Source organism: Choloepus didactylus, chromosome 15 (assembly GCF_015220235.1).
Source record: "Choloepus didactylus isolate mChoDid1 chromosome 15, mChoDid1.pri, whole genome shotgun sequence".
NCBI classification, from domain to species: Eukaryota; Metazoa; Chordata; class Mammalia; order Pilosa; family Megalonychidae; genus Choloepus; species Choloepus didactylus.
Genome location: NC_051321.1, coordinates 37859780 through 37878236, shown reverse-complemented (window position 1 = coordinate 37878236; position 18457 = coordinate 37859780). Strand labels below are relative to the sequence as shown.

General features: G+C 43.4%; 1 protein-coding gene across 1 annotated transcript in view; it reads left to right on the top strand.

The window, feature by feature from the left end:
- Nucleotides 1–18457, top strand: part of CC2D2B (coiled-coil and C2 domain containing 2B) — a 161469-nt gene that overhangs the window by 6868 nt on the left and 136144 nt on the right. Inside the window, exons 2-8 of the mRNA XM_037803884.1 lie at nt 897–965; nt 2202–2282; nt 10975–11040; nt 11748–11840; nt 16910–17108; nt 17398–17534; nt 17649–17777. Of these exons, the coding sequence (XP_037659812.1) occupies nt 897–965; nt 2202–2282; nt 10975–11040; nt 11748–11840; nt 16910–17108; nt 17398–17534; nt 17649–17777 (774 nt within the window). The remainder of the gene's footprint in view (nt 1–896; nt 966–2201; nt 2283–10974; nt 11041–11747; nt 11841–16909; nt 17109–17397; nt 17535–17648; nt 17778–18457) is intronic.

Below are 18457 nucleotides of genomic sequence, written 5' to 3'. Positions count from 1 at the left end.
TGACATGAATCCATGTTTTTACCAATGGAAAGCCAATGTGTGTCTCTGCTTGTTCTTTCTACTCCAACTGCACATTAGTTTGCTTATTATACCCGGTTATTATTTCAAGATGCTTTTGTTATTCTCCTTCTTAAACTTAAAACAGACTTCATATTGTTCAAAAAAGAATTTAACATTGCTAGACTAATTTACTTTTAGAAATATTGAGGCTAAAAAAATCATAAAAGAAATAAATGCTCATTTTAACATACAGAAATTTGGGTGAAGATAGGACACACAATTAATAATGCCAGCAGGCAGATTAGAAATAAGATTCTGATGCTCAGGAGAGCAGTCAAAGCTGGAGACACAGATTTGGGGAGCCATGGGAAGGCTCCCCAAAGCATTGACATGTGCCTACATTCAGGTAATGGGGAGAAATACAGCCATTAAAGGTTACAGGGAATAAGTGGTCAGAGAGATAGAAGGATAGAAGGCAAGGATAGATAAAGTTTTAAGAAAATAAAGGTGCCCATCATTGTCAAATGCTACAGAGTAATCAATCAAATAATAGCTAACACTCATATGGTGTTGAGTTTGAGTTTTCGATGTATTTTCATTTGTCCATTCTCATTCGACCCTCCTAAAAGATATATGAAATAGGCAGTATATGAAGACTAAGCTAATCATTGAATTTTATCATTAAAAAGATTATTTTGATGTTAAATAGAACAATTTCTTAATTAAAAGATCTATGTACAAAGAGCTCTTACAAATTGATGAAAAAAGATGAAAACAGGCAAATGATATGAATTGGCATTTTCAAGGAGATGATATTGTAAGGGCTGATAAACATATGAAAAGATGTCCAATGCCAAACAGAAAGATGTAAATTAACCCTTCTCCCTTTTTTGCAGATCTTAGAAGAGACAGATAACATTGTAGCAGAAGAAACTGTAGGCGAACATCAAAAAGGTTCTCAAAAAGTATACCACAAATCTAATATCTTGGTTTTTATTTTTAAAAGATGTAAATTACAAACCATATTCTATGATTTCATCTGGGAACACAAATTTCTTAAAAGATGAGTTTAAACAGAAATTAAACTTAGAAAATACAAGATGGGAAGAAAGAAATACATAGGAAAGTCAGTGCATGTAATAATGCTGAGTTTCATTTTCTCTCCCTCTCTCTCTTTGCAAATATGGAGAATCCATTAGTGCTAGAGACTGCGTTAAACCATAAAGATATTAAGATACAGAATCGGCTTCAGGAAGCTCCAAATCTCGGGAAAATGTATAAATGTTGAACCATGATTCATTCATCCAGCAAATATTTATTGAGCACTTATGATTTGCCATTCTAAGTTCTGGAAGTAGAGTAGTAAACAAGCCAACTAGTAATTTTAAAATTATACCAAGAAATACTGCATTTAAGAATGAAGATTCTCATGACCTATAGTGAATTAGTTTTATGCTTGACCCTTTTATTCTACCATCTTCAACCCAGCCTTGAAGTACTCTAAGGAAGGGGGAGCAAAAAGCAAAATGCAAGGCAAAATGATAACTTGGTCCTCCATTTTTCTATTGTACCTAGGATTGGACAACCTCCACTTCAGTGGGTGCATTAGGGCAAATAGAACAGAAAATGACATGTGTCTTGAAGTACACATAGCAGCCAGAGCTTTCTTCATACTCTGCAAGACCATTTCATTTGCCCTAATTGCTGGTAGGAGTAAGGTTGGGCAGTATTATATTGACTTTACAAAACTAGCACAAGTAGTTAAAATAGCTATCTCTCTTCCTCTCAAATTCCCCCTCTCTCCAGTTTAATCAAATTCTCAGTAACTTGGCTTTGATATTTTTAAATTCCACGGAACAGTCTCTGTAGAATATGACTTCCCATGGCTTTTTTTCCTAAAAGGAAAGGATAAAGGTTTGACTCTGGCCAGTAGCTGAGGAAGCAGCAGAAGAAGGTAGCAGAGGGTAGGGGAAAAGTCAGAATGAGAAATAAACTTCAAGCCTGATTATGCATGAAAGTATATACTACAGATGAAGAAGGGGGTAAAGGAGCATCTCTTGGTCTTATGGGACAGTGACCCAGTCCTCACAGCTGTTATGATGCTTTCGAAATGCATCTAGTTTAGGTATTTAATAAGTACTTTTGCTTCTATTGCTTTTTAATTATAAGAAAATGTTGTTAGCTCTCTTTTATGTTGACTTCCTGATTTAGCTGCAGAAGAAGATCAAAACATAATAGAAACATTGAGAGGCAAAGTGAGAGAAAGGCTAAAAAATGCTAAGGTAATTATTTTTCTTTCTTGTTTTCAAATTTACTGTTTAAATGAGACATGTAGCATAATAAACTTTTCTTCATTCAAAAAGAGCAAAAATTTCAGTCGTAATATAGCTCCTTAAAAAAAAAAGGCTTCAAGTTCCTTCCCATGTTTTTAACCTTTTGTTTTGTAACACCCCTACCATGTCAAAACTGAAGCCAGGAAAGTTAAGTCAGTTGGTCATAGTAATTACATACGACATCTTGTCCGGCGCTGCCCCGCTCGGTCCCCGGTTCCCGGCCGGCGAGGGGAAACAGGGAAGGAGAGAGAGAGATGCAGACTGCGCGAACTAACCTGGTCATGAATCACGACTCGAACCACACGGCAGTTGTGAAAGCAAGCCCTTTACTACAGCTAGATGAACACTCTGTGTTACTGGTTCCCACACGGGGCACGGCGCCTCGTGGGAGAGCAGCCTCGATGTGGCCGTCAGGCACGGCTCCTTGTGGGCTGTCTCACCCTACCCCGTCCGGGTAAGACCTTTTATACACAATTAACAACCAATAAGCTTCTAGGCTAGTATCGCGTATACAGGATTTCGATTGGTAGGAGCGGGTGGCGGATACATGCGTCACTATGCGGAAACAGGATGCAGGCGCCATCTTGGCTCACTCGATGGGCGGGGGGTAACTCTAGAGCAGGCTGCAGCGCATACGCTAGGCCCGATTCGGGAGGCGGCTTTCCACATCTCCCCCTTTCTTATTTATTTTTGACCCAGTGTCTCCAGTGATGAGCGTGCTCCCGTGAACCCAAATGGTTCACAACCTCTTTGGTGCTTTGGGGAGTCTGGACTAGGCCTCAGCCATCCAGCGGCGGAGCCTCTAGCACCAACCAGAATGCTCACGTCATATGGAGACCGGAGAGTCCGTAAGCTGGAAGCAACGTGACTCTCCCTGCAGTGCTTTGCCTGGCAACTGGGGAACAACGACGGGGGCAGGAACAGCAGTAACCAGAGTCGGGGGTGTCACTAGGTGTCTCTGTGCAATGGCTAGGGTCCAGTCTGGCCACAACTAGGACTCTGCCCTAGAGACCCACCTGAGACAAAATTATGACTACTGGTGTCGCCTTTTACACCCGAGAAACAGCCATGCGATTCGCTACAAATTTTGCTCCAAAGCGCCCCACCTGAGGCGACCAGGAAGGGGTATGGTTAATAAATCGGTCACTATCGGGGGTAACAGAGGTGGGAGTCATAGCCATCATAGTGGTAACACGCAATTGCTGCTGCGCTTGAAACAGGCGTTCTAGCAAACATTTAACAACGACTAATCCCACCAATAATTCCACTGCAATGAGGATCCAATTAGTTAAATTGGGCCAAGAGAACCAGGAAGAAACACTGTGCAATAGTTTCTGTAGAACCTCGCCTAACCCGGAGAGATCGACTTTAACGGGTTTTAACTTGATCCCCCCAATTGTGTCTAAACTAGATTCCACCTGTTGGGAGAGATTAACAAATTCAGGAAAATATGACCTTTTCAGCCAATCAGAGACTCTGGAAATGCTTCCGGTCACGTTGGCCCTGACAGGAGTGACACAGAGTTTAACCGTAAGCCACCGGGTGTCACATGTTTGCTGAAGCACTCTCCAGAGTCCATCTATTTCCAGTCCAAGTTCATCTATCTCCGCTTGGAGTTTCTGAATGGCCTGGAAATTTAAGTTCAGCATCTGATTGTGGCGGCGTAGCACGTCTCGGGTAAGGTTGACCAAGCCATTTACCGTTTCCATCGTTATGGCGAGCTGCCGATCTGTCCATGCTTGTAGCACAGCCTGCCCGATCGTTGGGACAAACAAAGAGGAAGCTACACTGGCAGCATTCGATAGCCATTCTTTTATGCCTCTTGGACGCCTAGACTTAGAGAAGGGGATATTGTTAAGTGAAACAACTTGAGAAACAGGGCCAACCCAGTCGGTTGCCTTGACGGGGAGCCAGACATAACTTGGGCGATACACTAGGATAGCGGGGCGGCGAGGCATCCGGGTCTTTGGAACGGTTGCAGACTGTAGGAGCAAACCCCGGAAGGAAAAGGCACCTTTGAGTCTCCTTTTTACTCAAGATCCCTTCACAAGACTGGCGGCTCTTCCCTGTAACGTTAAGAAATTCAAGCAAGACTCCCTTACTTAACTCGCCATTACCAGTTTCACAAGTAGCATTCGCCGCAACTGTGGTGTTGACAACCTTGACAGAGAGGTTAGCAAAAGAGAGGATCAGTGTGTCATTGGTGAGGGGGAAGGACTCGTTGAAGCTTGTGGAGGGTCAGAAGGCAGGTGGTGGAGACCTAGAGACAGGGTACGAGTGAAAAACACAGGAGAGGCGGGAGACCCAGCAGAGAATGGGGCCAGGGTCGGGGGATGATGCCACAGGCCCCAAAGACCACTCTCCTGCGCTACCACAGTTCCACTAAAAAGAAAAAGGCAGATTAGAAGGATTGCTATAGGAGAGCAAAGAACAGAGTTACCGATCCTCTTTTTGGGCAACCGCGGGGTGGTCAGTCCTACTATTATCGTCTTGTCGGTCGTCGCCATCATCAGCAGGGTCGGAGGCTTGGTCTAATGGTTCAGGTTGTATATTCGTTGGCGTTTCTGACAGCTGTTCCTTGGCTTCTTCAGGTGATGTCACGGTTCTCACCAGTCTTTCCGGAACCCACACTGGTTGACGTCCTGGTTCCTGGGGAAAAACACAAACAGAGCCTCTGGCCCAGCTGAGCACCGGGTCAGGGCCTTTCCACTGCCCCGACAGGACATCCTTCCAACGGACTAGACCTCTATGCGGAGGACTCGGGGTGGTGTGTTGCAGGGCAGGTGTCATTCCTTGTGAATTTTCGTTTAAAAAATTATATGTGAGCAAGGCTACAGACAGTCGAGCTTTTGGGGACAGGCCGTGGCCTATACCCTCTTTCTGTTTTTTAAGCAAGTCTTTGAGAGATCTGTGCGCTCTTTCAATGATTCCTTGCCCCTGAGGGTTATAGGGGATGCCATGTTTTAATTGGACATCCATGTTGTCACAAAATTTTTGGAAGGATTTACTAGTGTAGGCAGGCCCGTTATCCGTCTTTAACGTCTTTGGCTTACCCCAAGCTGCCCATGCAGCAAGGCAGTGTGCAATGACGTGGGAGACTCTTTCTCCTGGTTCAGCAGAGGCAAATAAAACTTGGGAGCATGTGTCCACCGACACATGTAAGTACTTGATCTTACCATACTCTGAATGATGAGTGACATCCATCTGCCAAGTATCCCCTGGGGTGAGACCCCTAGGGTTGACCCCAACCGAGGGGACTGCTCTCTGCTCTGCACAATTGTTGCAGGCTCGGACAATATCTCGAGCAGCTGCACGTGGTATGCTGAACCGCTTAGCTAGGGTACCTGCATTGATGTGAAACTTGGCATGGAATTCTCGGGCTTGTTGATACGGTACCAGCGTCGGAAAGATGTGCAGCTGTCGAGTGGCTACATCTGCGCTATGGTTCCCCTGGGCCATAGGGCCAGGCAAACCTGTGTGGGCTCTAATATGGGTTATGTAAAAAGGGTGTTGCCTGGTCCATATAACCTCCTGTAGTTTGGCAAAGAACGTCCTTACTGTAGAGGAATGTTTAACAATGCCCACCGTTTCTAAAATTTGTACAGAGTTCACAACATAAGCAGAATCCGAGACGACATTTAAGGGCTCGGAAAGGCTTTCCAGGACTGCAATGATAACCTGCAGTTCTACCCATTGAGGCTTTTGTGGTTGGAAGAGCACTGTTTTAGGAGTGTCCCCCTCCACACAATACGCCCCTGTTCCAGAGCTGGAGCCGTCCGTGTATACGGTGGGGGCGCCTGCTAGTGGCCTAGGAGAGGTTACTTTGGGAAAAATCACTGGGTGCCGGGTGACAAACTGCAAGAGAGGAGCCTTAGGGAACTGATTGTTAATGGGACCAAGAAATGTACACCGGAGAATGGCCCATTGATCTATGCATCCGGTGAGTATCTCAAGCTGCTGGGAAGAATAAGGCACCCTGAGATTTTTGGGCTGCTGACCGAAATGCTGCACAGCCCTTTTAATGCATTCTAGGGCCAAGTCTGCAACCGCTGTAGGATAGTGCTCTAGGACTTTTTTGGGGGAAACTCCAGGGTGGACCCAGAGCAGCGGCCCCCGCTGCCACAGTACCGCAGTGGGCTGTAATTCTGTCGGCAGCACGCAGGCTTCAAAAGGCTCATCAGGGTCTATTCTCTTCAATGCAGCGCCACTGAGCGCCTGTTCCACCTGGCATAGTGCTCGCCTTGCCTCTGGAGTGAAGCTTCGAGGTGAGTTTATATTAGAATCCCCCTTCAACAGGTCGAACAAAGGTGTTAGTTTGACATTGGGTATTTTTAGGTATGGACGGATCCAATTGATATCCCCCATGAGTTTTTGTAGATCATTGAGAGTGTGTATATTGTCTAGCCTGAGAGACACCTTTTGGGGGGAAACATGAGTGGGTGCGACTTTCGCCCCCAGGAAAGTGGTAATGTCAGTCATTTGGATTTTTTCAGGGGCAATCTCTAGGTTAGCTTCTCTAAGAGTAAGGACTAAATGTGACAAAACTGTTTTAAGAAGATCTGTGTCTCTATGGGCTAAGAGAATGTCATCCATATAATGGATGATTTTCACTTGAGGGAACTGCTGCCGAGTGCTAGCTAGCTTCGCAGCGACATACAGCTGGCACATGGTAGGACTATTAGCCATGCCTTGGGGCAGGACTGTCCATTCAAAGCGTTGACAGGGCTCCTCTTGATTACTAGAGGGCACAGTAAAGGCAAACTTAGGGGTGTCTTCAGGGTGGAGCGGAATAGAAAAGAAGCAATCTTTCAGATCTATGATGAAAATCGACCAGTGCTCCGGTAATGCCGAGAGGAGGGGCAGTCCCATCTGAACGGGCCCTAAAGGCTCCATGCAATCGTTAATAGCTCTTAGATCATGTAGCAGTCTCCATTTACCAGATTTCTTTTTTATTACGAATATAGGGGTGTTCCACGGTGACGTGGAAGGGGCGATATGGCCCTTTTCTAGTTGTTCTGATACTAGGGCGTGCAACGCTGCAAGTTTTTCCTGTGGCAAGGGCCACTGAGGCACCCACACCGGAGCCTCGGTTTTCCATTTTAGTTTTATAGGTGTGGGTGGGAATCTCTCCTCAGTGGCCCCTATGAAAAACCCAAGCCTCGTCTGTCAGACTTGGGGGCAGCTTGTATAGGCTCCGCACGTCCGTGCAGTGAAGCTCCTAAACCCTTGCCGGGGGTATACCCCATTTCTTTTAGCAGTCGCTTAGAGGTTGGGGAGGAGCCGCTAATTAAAGTAACGTCCATTTGGGTCAGAATGTCTCTTCCCCACAAAGACACAGGCAGGGCTAATACATAAGGCTGGAAACTGCCTTGGTGTCCTTCTTCATCGGCCCAATGAAGGGCAGCTGCACTGAGCATGGGCGCTGAAATTTGGCCTATTCCTCTAATGGGCTCTTCCGCCCTGCTCGTTGGCCAGGTGGGGGGCCATTCTTGTTGTCTTATGATAGACCGATCGGCCCCTGTATCGAGCAGGCCCAAGAAAGATCTGCCTTGCACCTTAATGGTTAGCATAGGTCGAGACTCCAGGGACATATGGAGTCCCTCAAAAATCGCTCCACTGGATCCGAACCCTTTTTCCCCTCTCTGTCTGATTCTGCTTGGAAAGACTGCATGTAAGCTGGGTAAGAGCAGGAGCTGCGCCAGCTTATCACCTTCTGCAATGACTAAGGTGCCCCGCTGAGATTGAACCATAACTTGGGCACGGCCTGTGAAATCTGAATCTACAAGTCCTGGTATAACTGTTAATCCTTTCAGGGCCGTGGATGCTCTTCCCAATATGAGCCCTACAGTACCAGCCGGTAAGGGCCCCTTGAAGGAGGTCCCTACTAACTGGACACCCATGGAGGGGGTTAGTACGAGTCTGGAGGTGGCACAGAGGTCCAGTCCTGCTGAGCCGGGGGACGCACGAATTTGATCGGATCCTGTGTTGTCGAATGGCATGCAAGGGGGTCCGTCGAAAGGGCGGACCCCCTCTTCCCGTTTTTTGGAATCTGCTCGGGGCGGCCAGAGAGGCGTCTACCCTGCGCATCGAAAACCGATTTACAGTCTTCTGCGCGGTGGGGGCCTTTGTGGCAACGGCCACACGGCCTGGTTGCTGCACCTGGTTCGCCAAACCGTTGAGTGGCAGGGGGTTGACGTCTATTGGGACAATCTCTCTTAAAGTGCCCTGATTGGCCACAGCCATAGCACCCGTTAGACTTTGCCCCTAAGGTTCTCGGGCTTTTTGTAGCCACCTGTAGGGAGCTGGCTAGCATGGCAGCTAGACCTGCATTAGTTAAAGGGCTGCCAGCATCTCTACAGAGCCTGACCCACTCTGTCAAATTTTTTGCTCTGTTTTGTGCCAGGATAACTTTGCACTCCTTGTTGCACTGCTCAAAAATCATTTGTTTAACCACAGTCTCTGCTACTCCTGGATCTGAGAAGATTCTCTCAGCTGCGGTTTGCATCCTGGCTACAAAATCCGCAAATGGTTCTGTGGGGCCTTGGTGTATATTGCTGAGTGAGGCCTGAGCCTCTCCCTCACCTGTTAGCTTTTTCCAGGCACCCACAAAACAGCGGAAGATCTGGGCATAGACCTCTTGTGGGAAACCCGTTTGGTTCTGGGCATGGGCGCCTCTCCCCAACAGCATGTCAGCATTCCACCCGCCACGTCTCCCCGCCGCATTCCTTGCGGCCTGCTCTTCAGCTAACTCCTCAAACCATGCTTTCCAATCTATGAATCGGCCTGACGGCAAGCAAGCACGGGCTAGCTGAAAAATATCTGCGGGTGTATGATTTAGAGCAGAGAGGTTCTCGATCATGTTCAAGGTATAAGGGGCATTGGGGCCATACTGATGGACGGCCTGCCTCAATTCCCTCAATAGTTTGTAATCATATGATTCGTGCCGATTGCCACCTTGGGGATTGATAATAACCGGGTACATTTCTGAGACTGGCTGCGGCTCAAGTGGCTGGTAGCCACCCAGCATGCCAAAAGGTCTAAATGTTGTGAAAGGGTTCCATCTCCAGAAATGTCTCCCACCACTACCTAATGGCAAAGGGTCCTGAGGGTCTGTATACTCGGGCGGGGGGTACGGCAAAGGTTGCCCCTCCCCTGACCGACCCATCGGGGTTTCCGGGTCTGGCAGCAAAGGATAATTACATTTACTGGGCATGGCCACTAGAGGGAGCTCTCGGCAAGGTCCTTTGGTGGGACCGCCCAAGGCGTCAGTTGGGAGCTGGGGTGTCCCTGGGGGTGCAGCGGTAGACATTGGCGGGGCGGAAGGCCGCACGGGTGTGGCGGGAGGCTCCTCCCACTCAATTAGCGGGGATGCTTCCGCCTTCTCGTCAGTATCGCTATCTGACTCTGAGTCAGAGTCACTGGACTCCGGCGGTTTGCCCTTACAGGAGCCGTCCGCTGACGAAACTGACTGGGTTTCTTGGAGCGCGCACCGTGCTTCTTGCAAGACAGAGGACGGGCTTAGGCCGGTAGCCGATTCTAGTTCAAGGACCGCACGGACGGTCTCCCATATGGGTACTAGAATCGGGTCCATACACACGCCCGTCTGGCGCGCTCGGTCTATGTCGCGACCGAGCTTCATCCAAGAGGGTAGGCTAAGGCTGCCGGTGCAGGCAAACCAAGGGGCAAAAGTATCAACATCATCAAGAAAACGCTGAAGGGAGCTTTTCCTGACCGAGATACCCCGTTGTTTCAAAAGGTTCTTTAAGGGAGCTAAGAGAGGTGAACTTCCGGACTGCCCCATGATTGCAGTCGGCACTATACTTCAGTCACTCGGAGAGCTCTTCCGAGTCCCCCGGGGTCACCTGAAAACCCACGGGCCCTAACTATCATGTAATAAGACGCACTCACCTTCTCGCGTTGATCAGGCGCGGGAAGTCCGCCGTAAGCTCGACGCGCAGCGCTGCTCTCCTCACAGAGGGACCGTCGAGAGCGAGGCAGGAGGAGGAGCTTCCCCGTACGGGCCACCACTTGTCCGGCGCTGCCCCGCTCGGTCCCCGGTTCCCGGCCGGCGAGGGGAAACAGGGAAGGAGAGAGAGAGATGCAGACTGCGCGAACTAACCTGGTCATGAATCACGACTCGAACCACACGGCAGTTGTGAAAGCAAGCCCTTTACTACAGCTAGATGAACACTCTGTGTTACTGGTTCCCACACGGGGCACGGCGCCTCGTGGGAGAGCAGCCTCGATGTGGCCGTCAGGCACGGCTCCTTGTGGGCTGTCTCACCCTACCCCGTCCGGGTAAGACCTTTTATACACAATTAACAACCAATAAGCTTCTAGGCTAGTATCGCGTATACAGGATTTCGATTGGTAGGAGCGGGTGGCGGATACATGCGTCACTATGCGGAAACAGGATGCAGGCGCCATCTTGGCTCACTCGATGGGCGGGGGTAACTCTAGAGCAGGCTGCAGCGCATACGCTAGGCCCGATTCGGGAGGCGGCTTTCCACAACATCTCATATGTAGATGTATGAGAAGTTTTGATTTTTATCCATTCTGGAGAAAAGACTTACGAGTACAATTATGTCTGTTGTTTCTGTAAACATTGAGCTCCCCATACCATTTATTTGTTGTGTTTCAGATTAATCAAGGTGAAAAGTCTTCAACACAGCTGCTCATTGACACTAAGATATATCAATGGCCTAAGGTGAATAACTTTTAAAGTTAATATGACAGGTAAATTGTGGATACAAACAAGATATGAGATAAGCTTTTGTCTTTTACATATTTTTAAAATCTTTGACTCCTAATAACTATGAGTTTTACTTTTTATTTTAAATTGATTCCTCTCCCAAACTTCCCTTAAAACAGTTCATTTAAATATGTGTGCATGAAAAAGATTCAGACTTTATAGTATTGAAAAATTAGAGCTTATTTATCAGCAAGTTTGTAACTAAGAATACACTACTTTTAAGACTCTTAATTACCTCAAACTGCACAAAAGATTGTGCAGTTGAATGAGATGGTACTTGTGTGACAGTACTAGAAAACAGGGAGGAAAAAAAATGTTTGACCTGAGCCTGCATTTTGATCAAACTGAGAGATAATGCTCTTAATACCAGTCTAGAGTGAAGAGCAAGTTCAGGAAAATGGAGAAAATTTGGGCTCTACTTTATTCTGGTTTTTATTGCAGTTACTGGAGCATAAAAATAAACAAACAAAAGAATAACTTATAAGCCAACATACTCCAAGTTAAAAAGTACTTGATATTGTCTGTCCTGCTGCTCTTTATTCAGTAATATAGATAAGGGAGTTATTATTTACCCATATAATGGAAAAATGTTCCTTTTATTTCTAAGCAGAAAAACATTCATTTCAACACTGAATACTGATTTACTGTTATTTAATCCACAGATGGAGGTCTCTTTGGAGGAAGGTCTTTCATTTTTCATTACGAATGGTAAAGAAGGCTCAGATAGCGGAGCTTTGGACCAGTCCTTGGAGCAGGTTAGATTTGTTTCCTTTCCTCCCATTTCCTCACTCTTGGGAGAAATTTAAATACATAGAATGAAATATTCTGATGGGAGATGAAATTTTTATTATTGAGCCTTTCTCTTCCTTTGAAATTTGAGCAGCTGTTTATAATAATAACCTAACATATATTGCGTGCTCACTGGATACGCAATGATTTACTAAATTTTTAATATGGAGTCTATCATTCAATCCTCTTAATAACCCTATGAAGTAGGTGTTATCTCTGTTTTAGAAGTGAGGAAACAGACACAGAGCATTATGCATTGGTAGAGCTGGGAATTATAGGCTATCAGCTCCAAAGCCCAGGTTTTCTTTAGTTGTTCCTATCCTCTCCAAGTGCCCCACATTATTCTCTGTGATTTCTATTACTTCCCATAGATTCCCCACTCTTCATCCCTTCTAGCTGAATCCCAGATCTTTCCAAAATCTATCAGTTCTTCCAGTCCCTCTGAAACTCCACAGCCCGTCCCGCGTTAGTCCTTGGCTGCCCTTTCCTCCAGTACTAGTCAATCTCTTGAGGTATCCCTCCCCGGTTCCTCCTATTCCCGAGAGTCCCACATAATATTTTCTGAAACCTCTCAGTCATTTCTAATTCTCTCAAGTCCTCCTTTCAAGTCCCGTTTGGACTCCCTATCTCTTCTGTTCTCTTCCATTCACTTTTCTTTGTATTCTGCTCTAGTCTTTTCATTCCTTTTTTGTTACTGTTTTATCCACAATAAAAAGAACTTTATCAATTTTAAACAAATAAAACATGCACGTTTTAAAAACTTAAACAATGCATAATACCACGTAGGAAACAAATTTAAAGCACCTGAAATCCCACTGCCCTAAGAAAACCACTATTACCATTCTCACATACCTTTCTCTGTGCCTATGCCTGTACACACGTACACACACAGTTTTTTTATGAAATTTTATTGAGATATTTTCACATACACGTAATTATCCAAAAGTGTGTACAGTCAATATCATTATATAGTTGTGCATTCATCACCGCAATCAATTTTTGAGCATTTTCATTACTCCAAAAAAATTAAAATAAGAATAAAAATAAAGATTTAAAAAACACTCCAATATCCCATACCCCGCATCCCTCCCTATTATTTATTTATTTTTTTAATCATTGTTTTCTTACTCATTTGTCCATACACTAGATAGAATGTCAGTCACAAGGTTTTCACAATTACACAGCCACATCGTAAAAGCTATATAGTTATACAGTCATCTTCAAGAATCAAGGCTACTGGATCACAGTTCAGCAGTTTCAGGTATTTCCTTCTAGCTGTTCCAATACACTAAAAACTAAAAAGGAATAGCTATATAATGCGTAAGAATAACGTCCAGAATGATCTCTCAACTCTATTTGAAATCCCTCAGCCATTGAAACTGTTTTGTTCCATTTCTCTTCTTCCTTTTGGTCCAGAAGGCTTTCTCAATCCCATGATGCTGGGTCCAAGCTCATCCCTGGGGGTCATGTACCAAGTTGCCAGGAAGATTTAAACCCCTGGGAGTCATCTCCCACATGATGGGGGAAGGGGGTGAGTTTACCTGTAGAGTTGGCTTAGAGAGAGAGGCCACATCTGAGCAAACAAAGAGGTTCTCTTAGGCACAATTATAAGTAGGCTTAACCTCTCCTTTGCAGTAACAAGCTTCATAGGGGCAAGCCCCAAGTGCTTGCAAGGATATCAGGGATTCCCCAATCCCTCAAGGGGGCTTTGCAAATACTTTTTTTAACTCTCTGCCCAAATTACTCTGGGATGCATTGGGTGTCACACTAACCTATACAAATCAACAAGATTTCGCTCCCTATTCAAGGGTCCAAGTAATTATGGTATTTGAATAAACTGACTATACAAGTTAAATTAGATAGTGTGATACAGAAAATATAAATTTTGCACCAAATAAACATTTCTTCCTTTGATCTCACACAGAAGTTGAAGTTTTAAAACACAGTCCATATCATCCTTTACCCTTTGGTCTGATTTGCCTTATCCCTAACCAGATCAGCTTCATTCATAACTCTAATTTAACTGTTTTTCAGCTTCTTTAACATTTGCTGTATGGAGTAGTACTGACATTCATAGCTGCCAAACTCTACCTCTGAGTCTAAGATATCATGCAGGTACCCAAAGTTCCAGGGAATGACTTGGTTACACACAAAGAACCCAGCATCTCAGAATTTAGAAATAACTGTAACAACTCAGGATTAGATGTGACTGCTGTAAGAGCTTACAATCTAGGAACCTTTACAATAAGTCTTCCTCTGATAATCTGTGCTCTCGAATTCAATTCTCAGGGTTTGCACATTATATTTAGTCCACATTACTGAGGTGTTGTAATATTTTAGTCTTTTCATTTCTGGCTTATTTCACTCCACATACTGTCCTCAAGGTTCATTCACCTAGTTGCATGCTTCACAACTTCATTCCTTCTTGCAACCACTCAATATTCCATTTTTTTGCACACACCACAGTTCACCTTTCCATTCATCAGTCAATGTACCCTTAGGCTGCCTCCATCCATTGCAAATTGTGAATACTGCCACCATAAACACCAGTGAGCAAATGTCGCAAATGTCCATTCATGTCCCTGCTTTCAATTCTTTCAAGTATATACCTAATAATGGGGTTGCAGGATCATGTGGCAACTGTATACTTGGCCTCCTGCACACATGGTTTTATATAAACAGAATCAAAGTAATAAATGACAGCTCCATTTTTCCAACTGCTCAGTCAAACCTCGGTGTTATCCTTGACCTCCTTTTTCTTTTTCCCTCTTGCCTCATATCCAATTAATCACAAATCCTGTTGGCTTCAAAGTATTCCAGACTCCAACCCACTTTTCAATACCTTCACTGCTACGACCCCAGTCTAAACACCAAAACCTCTCATCTGGACTATTGCCATAACCTTCCTCTGTATCCACTGTGCCCCCTGTGATCTGTTTTCCACAACGCACAGTACTCAGAATGATCCCATTAAAATCTCATACAGGTTATTCTTTTGCCTACACCCTCTAATGGTTTCCTTTCTCACTCAAAATAAAAGCTAAAGTCATTACAAGGGCCTCCAAGGCCTACATGACCTGACCCCGTTGTTACCTCTCTGACTTCATTTTATTTTTTACTACTTTCCCCCTCTCTCACCCAACTCCACCACATTGGCCTCCTTCCTGCTCCTCACTTACAGCCTGCTCCTGCCTCAGAGACTTTGTACGGGTTTCTCTGCTTAGAAAGCTCCTCACCTGTCCTCATGCTCTCTCCCTCACTACCTTTGAGTCTCTTTTCAAATGACACAATGTTAACGATACCAAACCTGAACACCCTATCTAAAATAACACCTCCACCCCAACCAGCCTGCTTCCCCTTAACCCTGCTTTATTTTTCTTCATAGTGGGCTACTTGGCCATGAGAAAGTTCGGGTTTAGATGCCAGCTGTTTAAAAGAGTTGTCTGAGAAAGCCATCTCCCCTGCCCTGGGTTATCTTGGGGCCCATGAGAAACCACAGTCCCCATCACAGGTTGGAGAAAGCCACTGCTGTTGTGGACCCCTTCTGCTGGGAGAAGGGAGAGCCCTGGCCCCAAATACCTTGTTCAGATATTTCTGCTTATCACACCACACTTATGCCACACTCACAGGCATGTTCCTGTGAGATGGGGTGAAATATCTCTTTTCTGCCACATCATACTCAGGTGTATCTCTAGGCTTATGCATGAAGAGGTAGGTGGGTGCCTTCTGAACTCATACTTACTGTCACATAGCAGCTGCCAGCAGAGTTACTACTCCACTGTGAGCTGCGTAATTAAGACCAAGAAGGTGATTTCATAAACCACCTGGACTTAGACTAAGAAAGGAATAGTAGAGGAGGTGGGTCTTATATTGTTGAAGGTCATAGCTTGTCTGTCTCAGAGTAAAAATAGAGGCAAATTAAGAAGGGCTCATAAAAGAGACTTAGCAGAACTGAGGTCTGAGACGAAAGCATGGAACATGCAGACATCAGGGCAGACCTTAGTTCTGTATGCAGGTTAAAAGCCCTGACTCACATCAGGGGTGCTGTCAAAGTAAGCTTGGTAATGCAAGTTCCAGCAGGAGCAAAGAGTTTATAATTGGAATTTTGTTTAATTGGAAACTTCAAAGGGATCCTTTATGTGGGGATCCCCCATATCTTGCTCCTACCTGTCAGTATCATACCTTGTTTAGATTCTGAAAAAGATACCACAAAAATTTCTGTACATAAAACATTTTCTTGATTTCATGATGAGGATAGGATGGAGAGGCTGATGATATGATGACTTGATGTGAACCTAGGTGCTGCTTCACAATGTTACTTATTTAATTTTGCCAGAGTTGATCTAGACTGTGTCAGGTTCTCCATTCAAAGGAATTCTGTAGTTAATTCTTTATATTTCATTAATTTACACCTAACTATATGTTTTTGAAGATTGAAGGATTTTTATTTGCATGACTCACAGCCTCTCTCTCTCTTTCTTTCAATATATGTAGATTACGAATTAGATGAGTACATTCTGAAAGTCATATTTTAGAATTTCACTATAATCACCACCATCCTAGTTTACTATCTTTTCTTTTTTTTAAAATGCCCTCCAGAAAATAGCGTGACTATTCCAGATAACTTCAACTTTCTGAATGGGAAAAAAAATCAGATTTAAGACCACATGGCCTGACTGCATGTCTTGATGCCCTTACAGTGTGAATTCTAAGTAGCTGAAATATAATAGTCCATTGTTTTAGAATATTTTCCCTTGAGGAGGAGATATTTGAATTATAGTTCTATTTCTGCAGTCTTCCATTGGCAAATTGCAAAGAAGGGCTATAGAATCATATTGTGTAATACTAAACCTTAAATAAGTTCCTCTATATAGATTCAGTGAAATTTCATTATAACAGTTTCAGCTAGATCTTGATCTGGCTGACATGAATCAGAAAGACAGTTCACAGCAAGGTTCCAGTACCTTTTATTTTTCTGTATGTTAATCACTGGGGACATGCACGGGGACTTATTTTTCTTTTTGGCATTCAACAGAGATCAGTTAATGATAATTATCAAAAACATTTTTCACATGGTGATACTTTACAAAATTTTGCTGAGAGTCAAGATGAAAATTTTAAGGAAGAAGACATTTTTCAAGATTTACTTGAAATAAAAGCTGCTGAATACAAAGATGATCCAGAACAAACCAAAAAACAACAGGCAGATATTTTTGTGCCAAGTAGTTCTCCAGGTAATATTCTTTTCAAGTAAAATATTCAAGTCATTAATGAGTCATGTTACAAGGTATTAGCTTCTTGTGTGCTAGATAGATGAAAAGTTGAAAAGATCTACAATTATAGAAAATTTTCTGTATTTGCTCTTCATGCCCTCTCTGAGTTAAGATACTTGGTTAACTATGTTTGTATATTTGGTCTTTCACTAGATTTTAGTGGTAGGATATATGGCAGTTCATTTTTGCTTCTTTTTTGGTCAGTTTAATATTTTGGACTTTCAAGTAATATCTAGGTTTTGTTATTAAGTGGTCAACCAGCGTAAACTGCCAAAAGATATGATGCCACGCATTTTAGAAGATGAAGGATTCTATATTCAGAGAAAGCCAGAAACATATAAAAAGGCCTGCAACAAAATGGAAAATCGCCTGCTTAAACTAGAAGAGGCAAGTGCACCAAATAAGAATGATACTCACAGATTTAAACTACTCACTAATAGCATGTACCATTTATTTTTGATGAAATTGTTAATTATTATATTTCTTAAATATTTTTAATAGGGAAAGTGCTGGTTTGAAGAAAGTGGAGAAATAATATCATTACCTTCGCCTATTAGACAGTCATGGAATTTCAGACTGAACATAAGCAAGGGAATTTTAAATCCAGCACTAAAGACCATCTACAAGAAGGTAATCAAAAGCAGTTTATTTGTAATAATGGGTAGAATTATTGTAATAGCAATTATAAATTTGTCTTTTTCTGTTGGTTAGTTGCCCTTTAAAGATATTATTAAGCCTAGTAATATAATGGCTAAATTATGATGAAATATTAAATAGCCATTAAAATTATGTTTTTGAGGAATATTTAATGTTAGGAGGAAATGCTCAAAATAAAATTTGAAGTGCAAAAAAGCAGAATGCAAAATTATACACATATGTGATCCTAATTTTATCAAAATAGATATGAATGACTACATATATAACTCATATGTGTGTATACATGAGAAGGCATCATATGTGTGTATACATAAGAAGGCAGGAAAATAAATCAAGGTTAATTATTTCTAGATAGCAGGACATAGGACAATTTTTATTTTCTTCTGTATACTTTTCTTTATTTTCTAATTTGCAAAAATGAATATATATATATTATACTTATAATCAAAGAAATAAATTTTATAGGCATTCCAAAAGACATGAAAATTAGTAGTCCATTAACCTAATGAGAATATTTAGACAGAGATAATTATAAAAATAAACATTGACTTGCAAAAAATTTAAAGCAGAATTATATACAAAAATTTCATTGACCCTTCACTTATCTTAACCATTTCATATACAAGAAATATGGCTATAACTGGGTGCAAAGT